Source organism: Aedes albopictus, unplaced genomic scaffold (genome assembly GCF_035046485.1).
Source record: "Aedes albopictus strain Foshan unplaced genomic scaffold, AalbF5 HiC_scaffold_472, whole genome shotgun sequence".
NCBI lineage: Eukaryota > Metazoa > Arthropoda > Insecta > Diptera > Culicidae > Aedes > Aedes albopictus.
Genome location: NW_026917279.1, coordinates 9,265 through 25,000, shown reverse-complemented (window position 1 = coordinate 25,000; position 15,736 = coordinate 9,265). Strand labels below are relative to the sequence as shown.

The following is a 15,736-nucleotide window of genomic DNA, read 5'->3' as shown; positions in this document are numbered from 1 at the left end:
ACATAATATTACAAATCGGTATCTTCAGTTTCCCCAATAGTATCTGTGAGAGTGTCTGGTTTGCCTACCCACAAACACAGGTTAGTCCCGCTATTTCCCTGTTTGACAGCTGCTCTCCTGTCAAACGTAGTTGGCTTTGTTTCTTCGGATAAATCGGGCGTCCACCACGGTGGCATCGACACATGCAAATATCAAAAACAATTGATTCCACGGTTGCACGCACATGGCATGGCGTTCGTTTGTTACTCTATAACATCACTTATGATACTTGAAGGGACCTGCTGATTGTGCGTTATGCTATTGCAAATCAACGAAATTGGTATGGCTCAGCTTTTTTCAAAGTCGATTTCAACCGTCACATAACAGATTGCTTTGTGGCTTTTCAGTTCGCGGTTCTGTTCCGTGTGTATGTGTGAAACCTTGCAATCAAGTCTTTGGAAAGGGCACAAAGCATGCTGTGTGTGTTTGTGAATGCAAAATGTTGACAGCAGCAACAGTATCAGTGCTGCCAGTTTGATGGTCAAAACGAAACTGCCAACTGAAAATGAAAATTTCCGTGTTTGTAAACAAAATAATTGGACTTTTCGTGAGCCGACAAGGGAGTTATGCTTTATTCGATTCTGAGCTATCACCAATAAGCTCCTTGCAGATAAATTGCTAGTGTACTAAGTTTTGCTTCTTTTTTCTGATCCACGCTTTCACGATATAATTTGTTGTTTTTTTTTTTTTTCATTAAACGTACGACTTGTGTTTAAGTTGTAAATATATAAATAGACATTTATGTAATTTGTTTGTTTGCTTTCGTTCTGGGTTTGCTCAATAAATATGCTTGGGCTTCTTCATCGTGTGATTTCTTTCTTCTGTGAGAGTGTGTGAGTGTTTTATTACATTTGCGTTGACAGTGGGTTCGCTTCTTCCCCAATGCATTCCCTTGTTGTGTAAGTTCTTTGGGAAAGAGTGACGATCCACTTCGAAGAGCTCTACGAGATAAGTCTTCAAGTTGTTTATAGTTTTATATTTACTTCCGATTTGTTTACGTTTTATAATTTATATAATTGTAATAGAAAGAAACATTTCCTCTACACATTTAAAGCGGTTGATTTCAAGGATGTTTTGTTTTTGTATTTGTTTAGAGCGATAGTAGGGGGAAAGACGACTTCTCTTCGTTTACGTCATCGCTAGGATAAGTATAGGATTTGAGTTGTGTTCCATTTTGTTTCCAGTTTCTTTAAAAATTTGATTCTCCATTGGTTTACGTTTGTCTATGTGTGTATGCTTATGAGTTGATTCTTCGATGCTCTATCGTCGGAAAAAAGCTAAATGAAACGGTAAATTGATAAGTAAAAGTAAAACAATAAACTATTAATTGTAAGTTGAAAGTGTTTTTGTGGAAAATGCTTGATTTGGCAGTTTTCAATTCAGATTAGAACAAATGTTGTTGTTTGTATGTGTAGTTGTAACTTTTGTTCTGAACAGTGTCAAACCCGAAATAGTAGATGAAAAACGACATACAAACATATGTTGAAGCAAAACATTTACAAAAGAAAATAAGTTACAATATACGGTAAAAGTATTTTGTTTTGTTTTAATGTTTAAATAAAAAATAGACTATTTCACAGCCTGCATAGATACCTGAATATTTTATTTGTTTTTTTTCTGTATTCGTCACATTTTGTTTTACTCTTTTTCTATTAGTTACTTGTTATAATTCACACTTAGCTTTCTACTTTATATAATTAGTTATTATTTTCATTCTGCTTGATTCCTCTAGGTTGATTTGTAATTTGTATTGGTTTAGTTCGTGAGTTGCAATAGTTAGAAGGAACCGCACACGAACAGAGTAGGACAGAACTGGATAAAACTATGGGGAGAAACGTCGAAGATTAACTTTAGTGAATAACGAGATCTTTCGTTCAGCAAATTCCAACCCATTCAAATTAAAATGCGTTTGAATTGTTTGAAATGTTTCAAATTGGGAGAGGGTGACACAATGGGCGATAAAGAACACAGTTTACTATTCTCGGAGGAGGGCGTTGGGTGACATTTTGGGTTCGTCATTTTGTACAATTGGTGAACAGCATTCCAAACTCATTTCGGAATGAAAGTTTTGCAGATCAAGAGTGAAAAAATGGAGACCATTGTCTGTGAAAACCTTGTGAAATGTATGCACAATTGTGATAGTATGCTTGACTGTCAAATTTGATGATGACTGAGAAAATTTTGGAAATGAAAATAATTAGAAAAACAGAATGGCAATTTAACTACAAATTCAAAGAAAATGACATGAAGTAATCATAATCCAATATGTAAACTTTTTTGGGTTTCATTTCTGGAGTAATATTTGGAAACCACCTATCATCATTGGAAAATAAAGACAACATATTCAACTCCATCACTTGTCGAAATAGTCAAACTCAACGAGTTAGGAACACATGGAGTTTTAAGCAAACTTTCCAAGCTACTCTCGTCACAAAATTTACAACCCAATCACGATATTTGGAATGAGGTCACCTGAACATTATATTTTCACTTAGCTAAGAATGTTTGTTTGTAGCTATCAGTCTTGAAAACGCGGTTCTGTTCTCCAGTTGCACCAATATTATCAATAAACAATCTTCAACTTGACGATGCTGTTAGCTACAATATCGCTTAACTACACTTTCGTCAAGTCAGCCTGTGTACACATATGTGACGTGTGTTCGTAATCTTTGTAAGTTACCCTGCTCTACAAGCTTCAAATATCCAATGTTTAGTGCAATGCGGTCGTCCCTAATACACACCAATGAGTTAAATAGTTTTCCTACTAACACCAACACAAACACGTGAGTATAAAAGACACGATCATTTCAAATGTTCCTTCCAAGTGCTAATACAAACAGACGCGCGCCACTTCAACAACTTACCACCACCAACACGACGATGGCGCGTCTTCGCTCAAAAATCTCACAATTAACTCTAGAGCCTGGATATCAAAACGAATGCGATTATCAACAACAAGAGTAGAACCTGAAACTGTCGGCTAGGAACAGGGAGCGGGTGGTCAACTGGATGTTGCAAACCAATTAACATCTGCAGGGATTGGAGGAGGTGTCTTATTTTTTAGATTTTTGTGCTCATGTCTAAACCAACAAAGGGAAATAGCTCACAATCTTACCTGGATGTGAAGCTGATCTGACGTTTCAAACAACTATTGTGGTTACCACAACATACTTGAAAACTAAATGAACTAGTGTTAACATAAAGGTTGTCACGTCATTTTAGCACTATTTAAGACTAACATATCAAAAACATAAGAGATTGACCTTTGGGAAACACAATTGAGGATTGCTCGAGATGGAAAACGTTATTGCAATGCCGAATTGTTAAATTAACAGGTGGGCGTTAGCGAAAACTAGTCCTCACTGCGCAGCTGGGCACACTGGACAAGGACAAGGTAGTTGCACTGAAAGACAGCTTGTGGTAATGACCAGCATAAAAATGTTTTCAATTCAAATTTACCATGGCAAATCGTGATCATCGACCCACAAACGCTTCTTGTGTGCGTTTTTATTTTTCCGCTCATATCAACCTGTTCGATAGTCTGGTTGTAGCGTGCAAGCCTGGTGATCTCAAGGTTCTTGGTTTGAATCCGGTTGCCACCAAATACTTGTTTTGATTGAAAATTGGATCCATAGTAGGATTGAAAACTTTTATCTGTTATAATGAACGATTAATCAGTTTGCACAAAGTTAGTGGCGTTTTGTATTCAAATTGACACTGCAAAACAGTAAATTCAATCGCAATCCCGTCTTTCAGTGTAGAAACCAGAGATTGGCCACCTCTTATCCGTTCAAAATTTCAAGAGCCCAAATCTGATTATTTAGCAGGCCAATGAGACTGAAAATGCTACTTGTTGCTTGCTCACTCGCAACCAACATAAAGTAACATTTTCAGCCTGTTTCGTTTGACGGATCTCCAGATTTGTGCCAGCAGTGGATGCAAGAGACCTTATCATAAATTTATTATGGTGAACTACTCAAAAATATTTGGTGCGTTACTAATAATTGTAATAACCAAAAAAATACCAAAAGTATTCAAAAAGAAATGCTAATTCATCATCCAAGGAACTCAGACAGCAAATATCTGAGGCTTTGTACTGCAAATCCCCTTTAAAGTTTTGGAGTTTTGTAAAACTATCAAGCAATATTCCTGATGTTCGTGATTCTCCTTATTCTTATTTCAATCGTAATTCATAATGGACTTCTTGTAGAAAACCAACATTCGAATTGAAAACATCGTGATGTAAAGTTCTCCGGAACTGCTAAAGTAGAATATATATTGCCAGAGGATTTTCCATGCATTTTTCATTGACATCTTACAAATATCTTCCTGGGATTCCTTTGATTTCATCCAAAATTTCTGTCAGGATGCTTTTTTGGATTTTGTGATGATATTCCTTCTGGAATTCCCCTAAGAATATTGTCCTGTAAATTCCCCCAGAGATTCGTCCTTTAATTCATTATATACATTCTTCCAAAATTATTTCTGATATTTCTCCTGGAATTCATCCAGAGAATATTTTTCCCCAAAAAATTATAGGAAGAGTCTCAGGTACTCCTTTCTATATTTTTTTGTAATTTTGCCTGGAATATTTTTTGGGCGCAGTTGGAAATTTCCCCTGATATTACTCTCAAGTTTCTTGCTATAGTTCTTCTCAGCATTTTTCAAGGAAAATTATAAGAGAAATTCCGGTAGAAGCTATAGCAGAAAGTTTCTCATTTTCCACAAAAAAAAATCTGGAAGTATTTCCTAGAAAAACTCAAAGAGAAATCCTAGAAGAATCTCTGCGGTTCAACGGAAGTTTGGGAAAAATCATTCCAGGAAATACGGGATCAGCTGTTGAAAACAGGTGATTTTTTTTTAAACTAACAATGGGAGAAACGAAGAAAAGGCTGGCATATATGAAAGAGCAATTCTAAAAGAAACAATGATCGTTCTCTCGAGAGATTCCACAAAGAAGTCCTGAAAAAATTGGGAAAATCTCAAGGAAAAAATAACGAGAAACTCTAAGAAACTTCTAATAAAAATAACTGAGAAGCTTCTGGAAAAATCCCGAGGAATTTTCAAAGAGAAATCCCGTGAGAAACTTTTCGAAAAAAAAATACCCTAAATAAGCTCTGAAGAAATTACGAGAAAATCCTGGTAGGAAATTTGTGATAATCGACGAAAGGAAATCCAGGTAAATCCCGCAAGCAAATTCGGGAGCTACCATTGGAGAAATGCCAGCAGGGACTCAGGAAGAAATCCCGGAAAGACTTTTGAGGGAAATTCCGGGAGAAACTCCCGGGTGCAAAACCTCTAGAAAGCCTGGAAAGAACTTCTGAAAACATTCCGTGATAAATTCCAGAAGGACACCATCGCAAAATCCCGGGAAGAATCACTAAGAAAGTTTCTGAAGAAATTCTCAGAGAAAAAAACGGGTGAACCTTTTGGGAAAATCCCAGGATTAATTCCCAGGATCCCAGAAAACCTCTAAGAGAAGTTCTGGAAGAAAGCTGGAGCATTTCTGAAAAAAAAATTCTAAAAAAAGAATACTAGAAGAACTTCTGCAGAAACCGTAAGAAAAATCTGAAAAATTGTTACAGTTTTGTAAGTATTTTAGAAAAATGCCTGGTGCATTCTTTATTTCAAGATATATTTGGGTACAAATTCAGAAAGAACAGAAGTTTAAAAAAAATGCTGTGAACTAGTGTAATAAGCAATTCAGTCATGTTTTTCTCGTAAGTTTTCCCAAACAGTAAAAAAATGGAAAAAATATCTGAAAAAACAATCCATACGAAGTCCGATCAGGATCTCATTAAGAAACTAGGGGACGCTTGTAGTAATCGCTGGGAAAATTTCTAGAGAGAAATCTCAAGAGATCGTCAGGAAGAAATCCAGGGAGAACCTTCTGAAAAAATCCCGGCGTAGGTCCTGAAGAAATCCCAGGAAAGAAAACTTTCCGAAGGAGCTCTAGGAGAAATGTGCTGCTGGACAGTTTCTGGAAGAAGCTCTGGAAATAGATTGCTGGAGGCACTTCTGCTGAAATTGGAAAGAAGGTCTGAAGGTTTGTGAACGTTTTGCGCAGATTTAAGGACAAACGTCTTGCAATCCTGCTTAAACAGTGCATCAGAACTTCAGACGCACAAATCTCAAGAAGCAAGCTTCAAACAACAGTACATTTTATTATTCTGTTCTTGTTCTCTTGTTCTTTTTTTATTTATAAACGTCCTCATTGGGACAAAGCCTGCTTCTCAGCTTAGTGTTCTTATGAGCACTTCCACAGTTATTAACTGAGAGCTTCCTCTGCCAATGACCATTTTGCATGCGTATATCGTGTGGCAGGCACGAAGATACTTTATGCCCAAGGAAGTCAAGGAAATTTCGTTTACGAAAAGATCCTGGACCGACCGGGAATCGAACCCGTCACCCTCAGCATGACCATGCTGAACATCCGTGCGTTTACCGCCTCGGCTATATGGGCCCTTTGATCTCTTGTAATAAGCTTAAAATAAGAATATCAGGTGCGCTAGTTTTGTTTACGAAGAAATTTGTGCGCTCGAAATCGTGAGTGGGTGTCAAACTCGGCCAATACGGCGGCCATTTTTGGATGTTAACCAGTCTGTCCTTAAAAAAAAATAATATATCGGGGAAAAAATCTCCAGATTGTTTTTCCAATGTTTCCTGTAAGATTTTCAACACCAAATATTACCAAAATTCTGAAAATTTCTTGTTTTAGAGAAGTTCTGAAAATATCTGATAAAATTATCATAGATATGTAATCAGAAATCAGTCATGTTTCAACCACAAAACATTATGCCAAAAGTCGTCCTTTCAATATGTTACTAGGATTTCTTTAGAAATTTTACCAGAACGGTCAATAGATTTTCTTAGGAATGCTGAGAGGGTTCGAAAAGTCGGTACAAGATTTGTTAGGAAATTTATTTGGATTTTTAGTTTGAAACCCGCATTCCCGTTCATAAATTATAACACGTCGTATTTTACTTGCTTACTAGTGAATCATTTGAATTTTTCAGGAAGAAATTACGACTTTTCATCTGGATAATGTTTATTTGTTTGCCACAAATAAACAGATGAAACACTGGCGAAATTTCGTGCGCATAGTTTTTCGAGTCTTCTGGCGTTTCCCACTAGTATCTTCTGAGTTTTGTTGCACAAAACTGTATGTTGCCACCAGATGACGGTAGCGTAAACTGAGTATTGGCATTTAAAAAAAACTTTTTATGTAGGATCTAGCTTTTGACGTCAATTCAAGCGTTCTTTTATTTAGAGAAAACTAACAATTTGAGCACAAAAATCTAAAAAAAGTAACAAGACCAATACTGCGTTGAAAGGAGACAGATCACAATCACGAAACGCCTCACAATTGCGCTGCGTGGCAACAAAGTGATTCAACACGTCAGTAAATCAGGGATGGGGAACGCTTCTGCCACTATAGGGAAGACGGGAAGATAACTATCAGGCTGCTGCCACTACTGAAACACAACTATGTACGGATAGCACATACACGCATACCGATGATAGTCTTGCTGGGAAACGATCTCACTCTCACAACCTCGTTGGTACGTACCTACGTTAAATCGTTGATGTTCGGGGACTGCGACGGCAGTCCGGCTCGTGTTCGGGTTGAATGATTGGAAACGGTAAACTCAAATTTAAAAGTAGGTACAGTCGGGTCTCCTATTAGACACTGCCACCCACTTAACGTCTACCGCGTTTCAAGGCTGTCTTTTATCCAATTTAGTTCATTTTTTGTGCTTGGTAAGTCTATAGTAAGCACGAACTGCACTAAAAAAATCAGCTGGATTGGATGCAAGACGGCTGAGAAATTGCGGTGGGCGTATAGTGGGTGGAAGCGTTTAATAGGAGACTCGACTGTAGTCGTCCGATGCGAACGTTGTGCAGCAGAGCGGTGGTGCGTCGATTCTGGTCCCTGCTGCGCAGGGGTAGGAACCATTCCTTTTAGTTTTGCTTTGATTTCCTTTCGTAGTTAGTCACGTTATGATTGTTCTTTCAATGTTGATTAGTTTTAGTAAGATCGCGCGCGCGTTCGATATTTTAGTAGTGTTAGTTGCGAAATTAGTAGAAAAAATCTCTGAATAAAATTTACGAGCATTCGGTTGGTTTCAGTTGTTGGTTTCGTATTGTTTCGCTGTAACGTTTGTTGGTTTACTATTTTTAACTGTTATTTTTGTTTTTTTGTTGGTTCGGTGTATATTTCCAAAATAGTTTGTGAATCACTTTTCGTAGTCGTTATGTTGCTTTTTGTATGATTTCTTTTTGCAGATTCGTAGTAAAATAAACCACTTTGTTTTGAGTAATAAGTCGCTCAACAATCACGTTTTATTTTCTATTAATTGTATTTTGAATTTAATCCTGAGATTTTTGCTTTTTCCATCGTTGAAGAAAGTAAACAATTTATATCGAAAATAACTGCCCTCTCACTAAAATGGTACTTAAAAAAGCTCTTGTAGTTTGATTTACAAAAATAAAATACACTTAGTACATGTATCTGTCGATCAATGTCTGGCTCGGTTTTCGAACCCTATTGACCTAAATAATTGATGAAAAGCTATCAAATTGCTACTGACACTGCTTTCCGACCCCGGTACGGATCGGTTCACTTATCGATAATTGATGCTTATTAATTGGATACAGTTTATCAACTAGTATGCTACTATTTCAATGTTATCTTTCTTTCACTCGCACTCGGGGATGGCTTCACCTGTAAGCCCCCTCTCACAACGTTCAACGGCTTTCCCTCACTACAGTGAGTGAGAGTCAAACTTTTTTTCTTCCATTTTGATTATTTTCTTACAAAAAATTCAGAACAAAAACAAACATTTCCCTGATATTGTTTGCGTGACAAAACCCAAGTTATCATTTCTGTTTTGTTCTGTTCATTGAGAGATCTTCTAGTCGCAATATAGTTTATATTTCCCGTGCATTCTTTTTTCCAGTCCTCTTTGCCTGCCTGTCTGTCATCTGCGAACAAAAAACTATTGTTTTGCATGAGTGAGAGAGAGTTCCTGCCGTGTCACGCCACAAACTGCACCGCTCGGCGCAGCGAATGATGGTTTCCGACTTCTTCTATTCTGTTTTGTAATTCTCGATAAAATAGCACTACTACACAATTATCATAACCACAATAATATAGTGTTGTGTATAGTTTAATGTATTTTACGCCCACATATGTCGCGCGCCTCTGTCACGCCTACCAATAGAAAATATTTCAACTGCGTTTCTTCTCTGTTCGGTGCTCACTCTCCCGCCTGCCTACCTGCCTGCGCTCTAACCTTACTTCCTATGGTTTCTGTTCCTTATTCAAAAGTGTAGTACTAGCATTGCAACTATAAAAGTTGCATGCGTTTGTGTGTGTGTGTGTATTCATGTCTGTGTGTGTGGTTGTGTACTTGCTTAAGAGTTGATAAAATCCAACCTTTATTTTTTGTTAGGTTTCGATACTCAATCGTTAATTTTACCATTAAATGTCGCAGAAAACTTCCGGCTGGTTGCGGAATTTGTATTCCATTACTTTTTAATCACATACAGCTTTTCTTCTTATTCGTTATATCTACAGTTTTTGTTTGCTTTAACCTTGGTTTAAATTTTTTGCTTAATTTTGTTTTTGTTTTCTTAGGAAATTTAAATGTCGCACAAAAATACTTATGAAAAGAGCACAAGGTGGGATCAAATCAGTTGGACAAAATGTACAAAGAAAACAAAATTCAACTAAATAATTGTGTATGTTTGTATCTTTTCTTTATACAGAATGGGAAAACTATACTACAATATGTACAAAAAATAAAAGGATGAAATCGAGAACCAATCACGGATCTGATGAAGAGAAAAATGAAAGTCTGACTGAAAAGTGAAAGCTGAAGTTGAGATGGCGCACACTAGTACGTTCCAGTTTTGTTACACAGGTGTGGTGATAGTTAACATTTGTTTCAAATCGTCAGGAACTCTGGTTTCAATCATCCAAATAATCCGAATCGTGATTTGTTGTTCAAGGTAAGTGTATCATTGTGCTTGCCTCACAATATACAAATTCATGCAATGGCAGGCAAAGAAAGCCCTTCAATAATAACTGTGGAAGTGCTCAAAGAACACTAAGTTGAAGCGAGGCAGGCCAAGAGCCAGTGGGACGTAGAGCCATAAAGAAGAAGAAGAAGTGTGAAAATGCACACAATTGCCTAGGAAATTACCATGAATCCCATACTGTCAAAAGTTATGTTATAGTCACCATAACCGTAATTGTCATCATTAATGTTAATGTTTCGAACGTGTAAACCATAACAGTAAAAGTCACCATTTATGTTAAGGTGAAGCTTCAGTGATAAATGAAAGATTCATTCACTTCTCAAGTGTCCCAGGCTATCATAAATTTTGAAGATTACAAATGCAGTTACCATCAAAACAAAAGATGAAAATTAATAAGTTTGGACGATAACGTACATGGTAAATGTTTTTAAGAAGCTTTCAACTATTGTATGAAGCAAAATCTACATTGATTTTGACCATGATGCTGTGATTGGCATCAGCTGAGGAGAGTTTGTCACACAATGGCAAGACTTTCACCTCTCAACGTAACTTGTCAAAGCAGGACAACTGTAAGAGTACCATTAAAGCTGGCTCCTTTCCTGTGAAGTCTTCATCACCCAAAGAGTAGTAGCTCTTCAAAGTACCGCCAAAATCCCAAACTCGAACGTCTTCGTCTTCAACCGAAGTGAGGTTTAAACTTCCCCAGCTGTATAATAGGATTATGATTCATGATTTATGCAGCGAAACATAAATCAAGCATTTCCTTTCCGACTCTCCGACAACCGGATCAACGCGAAAACGCGAAATGCAGGGCAAAACAGAAAATCATTCAATAATCATAATTCGTTCTTTTCATCATTCAATCCGCTTCGATCTGTTTTTTCCCCGAACAGTTCCCATTTTCTTCTCCATGGCTATAGCCAAACTGGATTTTATATTTTCGCTGCTTCTTCGGAAAACGACGATGGGACTTTTCCGTGCCATTGAATTTAGTTTATTGGCAGCAGATGCGATCCGTTCGGTTCATCGTCTTTCAATCACCGTCCACCAACTCGACGGTTCCAAGTAGGGGGGTGGCCTGACGCGTACCGAAAAACAACATCCCTCGCCCAGGCTCGCGCACCACTCTGAAGAAAATTTTAATATAACAGTTGATCAATTTCCGTGCAAAAGTTTCGGGTGCTTCACATCTCTGCCCGGTTTGATGTTTGTCTTGTCCAAGCAATCACTCTTCCCTCCATCAGGGTATGCCAGGCTAGGCTGGCATTTTTTCTCCCGGGGGATAGGAATGCAAAATAATTTCCACCCCATGTCGAATTCGAGATGACTTGTGAAGCGGTCTTCCGCATTCCAATTGCTTTTCTCAAACTTTTCCTTACAGTACCAGCTCTGCGTGCTGGTGGTGCGAAGGAGAGGCAAGCTATTAGTGTAATGACTTAATGGAAAATGCCACAAAACATTTCCTTCTTTTGGCCCACCACTCGCTCTACTCGCTTTTTCTCTTGATGGGTCTTTTCTATTGACCGAAAAAAAGGATGGCAAACTTTTTCCCAAAGTCGGTGACGGCGGCGAGGGCGAAACCATTGCAGTCATCAATTAAAAGCTGGGAAATGACAACTTGAAAAAACTTTTTCCGTGCATTTTTTTCCGGATTCTGTCATGAGTGTCTCGTTCATCAGAAGTTCAACCAATTTCAGTTGAAAATTGGCACTCATAATGTGATTCAATAATTTGAAGAGTAACCATTTCTAAACTTCAAATCCAAAACTGGATTTGCAAGCAAGCGGTTGGTATTAGGGACCGTACGGTAGTTTTTGTTGTTCCTCCAGAGCTCCTTCATATCGTTCTATTTTCGCGCGATGTTCCAGATTGTTTTTTATCACCACACCTAACTTCTCAATTAATTAAAAACCGCATTTGTGTTTGCTTTCAACCATCCTTCGTCCAGCTCCCACCTGAAATAAAAACTTTTCAATTTCGCCCTCATCACAACACTTTTTAATTTACTTTTTTTTCGATTTGTCTCCCACTTTAAAACTTACTCTCCTATAATATTAAAACAAACATCCGCTCGCTACCACTCTGACTCTCGATTAATCTGTCTCTCTCTCTCGCTCTCTCTCACAATAAAGCACTTATTTTTTTGGTTTTCTCAAATCGATGTACCTTTCCTCTCTTCCAATCTTCCCTGCGCTGGGTAACTCCAAGCACCTCCCAGCAGGGCTCCAAACCTATACAGTAGAACCAAGTCCAGCCTAGTTCAGGTCGTACGGCATGGTGAGGTCGAACAGCCGGGAATCGTCGGTCGGGTAGGTGAACTCCAGATGCGATCCGCTCGACGACGAAGCCGTCTCCAGTCCGTCGATCCGGATGTCGTTCAGATCCTCCGGGACCATGTTGATCAGGTCCATCTGGACCAGCTGCTGGTTGCTGATGTGCGCCTGCTGGCTCAGGGCAATCGCTGAACTGCTGATGAGACCGTTCGTGGTGCAGTCACTCAGGACCATACCGTTGCAGTTGGACGTCGTGGTGATGCTGTTGATGTGGGAGTTTGGACAGCTACTCGCTATCAGGGTTTCCTGCATGGACGCAGATTGGCAGTTGGACGAAATGCTATTGAGCGGGCTGGATTGCTGCAGTTGGTGGTTGTCGGTTAGCTGACTAACCGAATTGAGCGAGTTCAGCTGGTGGATGTTGATGGCGGAGGATAGTAACAGATGGGGCGAAACCGTACTCGACAGTTCGCTAAAGCTCGCTAGGGTGGGGTTTCCGTTTGCTATGCTGACCGTCGTAAACATGCCATTGTATGCTACATCGTTCAACGAATTCACGCTCACTGGGCTGGCACGGGTATACTGATCACCATGGCTTCCACAGTACGGATTGTCGTCCCTCTTTGAAACGGCTTCGTTCAGATAAGGATCATCCATGGAAAACCGCTCGCATTCCTCCTCGAAGCACGATTCACTCTTAATGTCCACATTCATCTGGCTGGTTCCGTTCTGGTCCATCGTGTCCACCAAACCGTTCGTGTACTGATTGTTGTTCAAAATCATCCTCTTGTTGTCCTCCTCATGTTCACCAAACACAAAGCCCCTACTGCATTCATCCGGCGAAAAGTCATCCAAATTACCATCAAACACCAAATTGATACCACTCGTGAACGTCGATTCCGGAGAAATCAACGAACTATCCTCGAAATACGCCGCGCCTTCCGGAGAGCTGGGTTTCATCGCCGGTACCAAAGGACTCATGAACTGTTCCTCAAAGTTTCCGTTGGTGTCCTTAATTTCCGCCCTGAGCAGTGCCTTTTTCGACTTCAGATTACTGCTGGTGTTGTTGTTGTTGTCGTTTTTGTTGACTTTGCCATTGCTGCGCCGGTTTGGCCGTGGCTTTCCGGACGACGAGGACGATGATGAGGAGGACGATGACGACGACGACGATGACGAAGACGAGGTCGAGCTGGCACAGCTATCCCGCGACGAGGTGGACGATACCGGCGAGGACGAAGCTGAAGATGATCCGGTACTGTTGCCGCTGCTACTCTTGCTCGAACCCTTGACCTGCTTCTTCTTTGGACGGTATTTGTAGTTCGGGTACTCCTTGGTGTGCAGCTGCCGTAGCCGTTCCGCTTCGTCGATGAAGGGCTGCCGTTCGGCTTCGCTGAGGGCCTTCCAGCGGGCGCCCAGATTTTTGCTGATGACGGCATTGTGCATGTCTGGGGTGACTTCGCAGATCTTGCGCCGCTCGATCTGGCTCCACACCATGAACGGGTTCATCGGGCGTTTTATGTGACCCGGGCTGTGCTTTTTCGTCTGCGGAAGAAGATATAGATAAGGGACGGTTGTTAGAAATGTGTCGATTAATGAGGGTGCAGATTGAGGGAAAAATATATAACAAAATAATTCAGGTTAGCTTCAAAGATTATGAAGAAGAGACCGGCTTTTTAGTCTTGACAAAATCAAAACGCTGTTATTTCATTTTGTCCGACGTTTTGCTCCGTTTTGGACTCAATAATTACAGCGCTCTTATCCAGTATGGTATGGCAGAGCCTTCAACTGTCACATGAATCGAGTTTTCCCGCACTATCGCAGCCAAATCGGATTCCCTATCGGTAACAAAACTTGGTCCAAAGTTAGCACTCCGAAATTTGATACCCAACCCGAGAACGATCACCACTGATCGGGTGGGGTACTAAATTCCGGAGTGCCAACTTTGAGTCTCTGAAGAAGGTCCCAAACGGACCGAAACGTCGGACAAAATAGAATAACAGCGTTTTGATTTTGTCAAGACTGAGAACTTTGTACCGACTTTTCGAATCTGCTAAACAGAATACCCTCTTCGAATGAGTGTAATCAGTTTTGTACCTTTTAATTCCGCCTTATCCTTTGACAGATACGCGTATTTCGACTACCACTTGAAATCTTGCTCAGTGTCAGTTATTCATATAACTGACACTGACACTGAGGAAAATAACAAGTGGTAGTCGAAATACGCGTATCTGTCAAAGGATAAGGCGGAATTAAAAGGTACAAAACTGATTACACTCATTCGAAGACTGAAAAGCCACACATACCACATAATATTTTTAAGGGGCATTCATAAAGTACGTTACGCTTGGAGCGGGGATTTGTGAAAGTGTGACAAGAAATGTATAAGCATAAAAAAGTACGAAGGGGGGGATCGAGGGTTGAAAACTCCCAATATTACCGTGACGTACTTAATACATGCTCCCTTAGGGCGTTTTAGTGGATTTCAAGAAGTAAGTACAAACTTTGTTCGCAAGAGGAATATCAATTAAGCATGTCACGTAAGTATAGGAATTTTCACACCTTTCTTTTCTACGGGATTTTCCTGTAATTAGTTCATTATTTGTCACACATTCCCCTCCCTCAAAGCGTTACGGATGACCCACAGTTGTAGACTTGCTGACACATTAGGGAGAAGCTGTTGAAGATTTTTCTTTAAATTTCTTTTTATTCGTGAATTTTAACTAAACCTAATTGTTCACACCTTGAGCTTGATTGACTGCCCGTGGATGCTACTCCAGTATCGCCAGACCAGCTACACTCACACAATGAACCAACGAGATATCTGCCGGGGACTAACAGGCATCTTCAGTGTGTGAGCGTTGATGATCTGCTATTTTTGGGCGACAATGGCGCCTGCCACGTCAGGATGCAGGTCAATGTGGGGAAGGGGAAGGAAGTGATGATCGCAATCGTTTGTATCCACATCAGACCGAATATACCTCTGCGTCTGCACAAATTCATGCGGATGTCGGAATGTTGGTGGGAACATCATTATGTTATCAATGATGCTTCACCTCACCAATTCATTGCAACATAGTTTTGCAATTTCAATGAGTTGAAATGACACATCTCTCTTGTACGGGAACTCCCATATACATAGTTTGACTACGTGATTTTTTAAATATTTTTTTCAGATAGATGTGTTCAGCTACGAATTTAATATATTTCACCAACCTTCCTTTCCGCCAAACCCAAATGACAGACAAACTCAATTCAAAATACCTTTTAAAACTTCTGTCAACATCGTCTCGTATCAACAACTCCCATCAGCAATTTGTGTACAAAAATTTCCACCGCTTCCGCAAACCCCAGATTTACTTCAAACACATGCAATTTGTTAA

General features: G+C 39.6%; 1 protein-coding gene across 1 annotated transcript; it reads right to left on the bottom strand.

The window, feature by feature from the left end:
- Nucleotides 1–8,224: 8,224 nt before the first annotated feature.
- Nucleotides 8,225–13,973, bottom strand: LOC134283920 (uncharacterized protein DDB_G0271670-like; the record flags this gene model as incomplete). The annotated part of the gene is made up of 1 exon (XM_062843703.1): nucleotides 8,225–13,973. A coding segment is annotated over one exon (1,635 nt), but the record flags the coding sequence as incomplete, so codon positions are not given.
- Nucleotides 13,974–15,736: the final 1,763 nt, after the last annotated feature.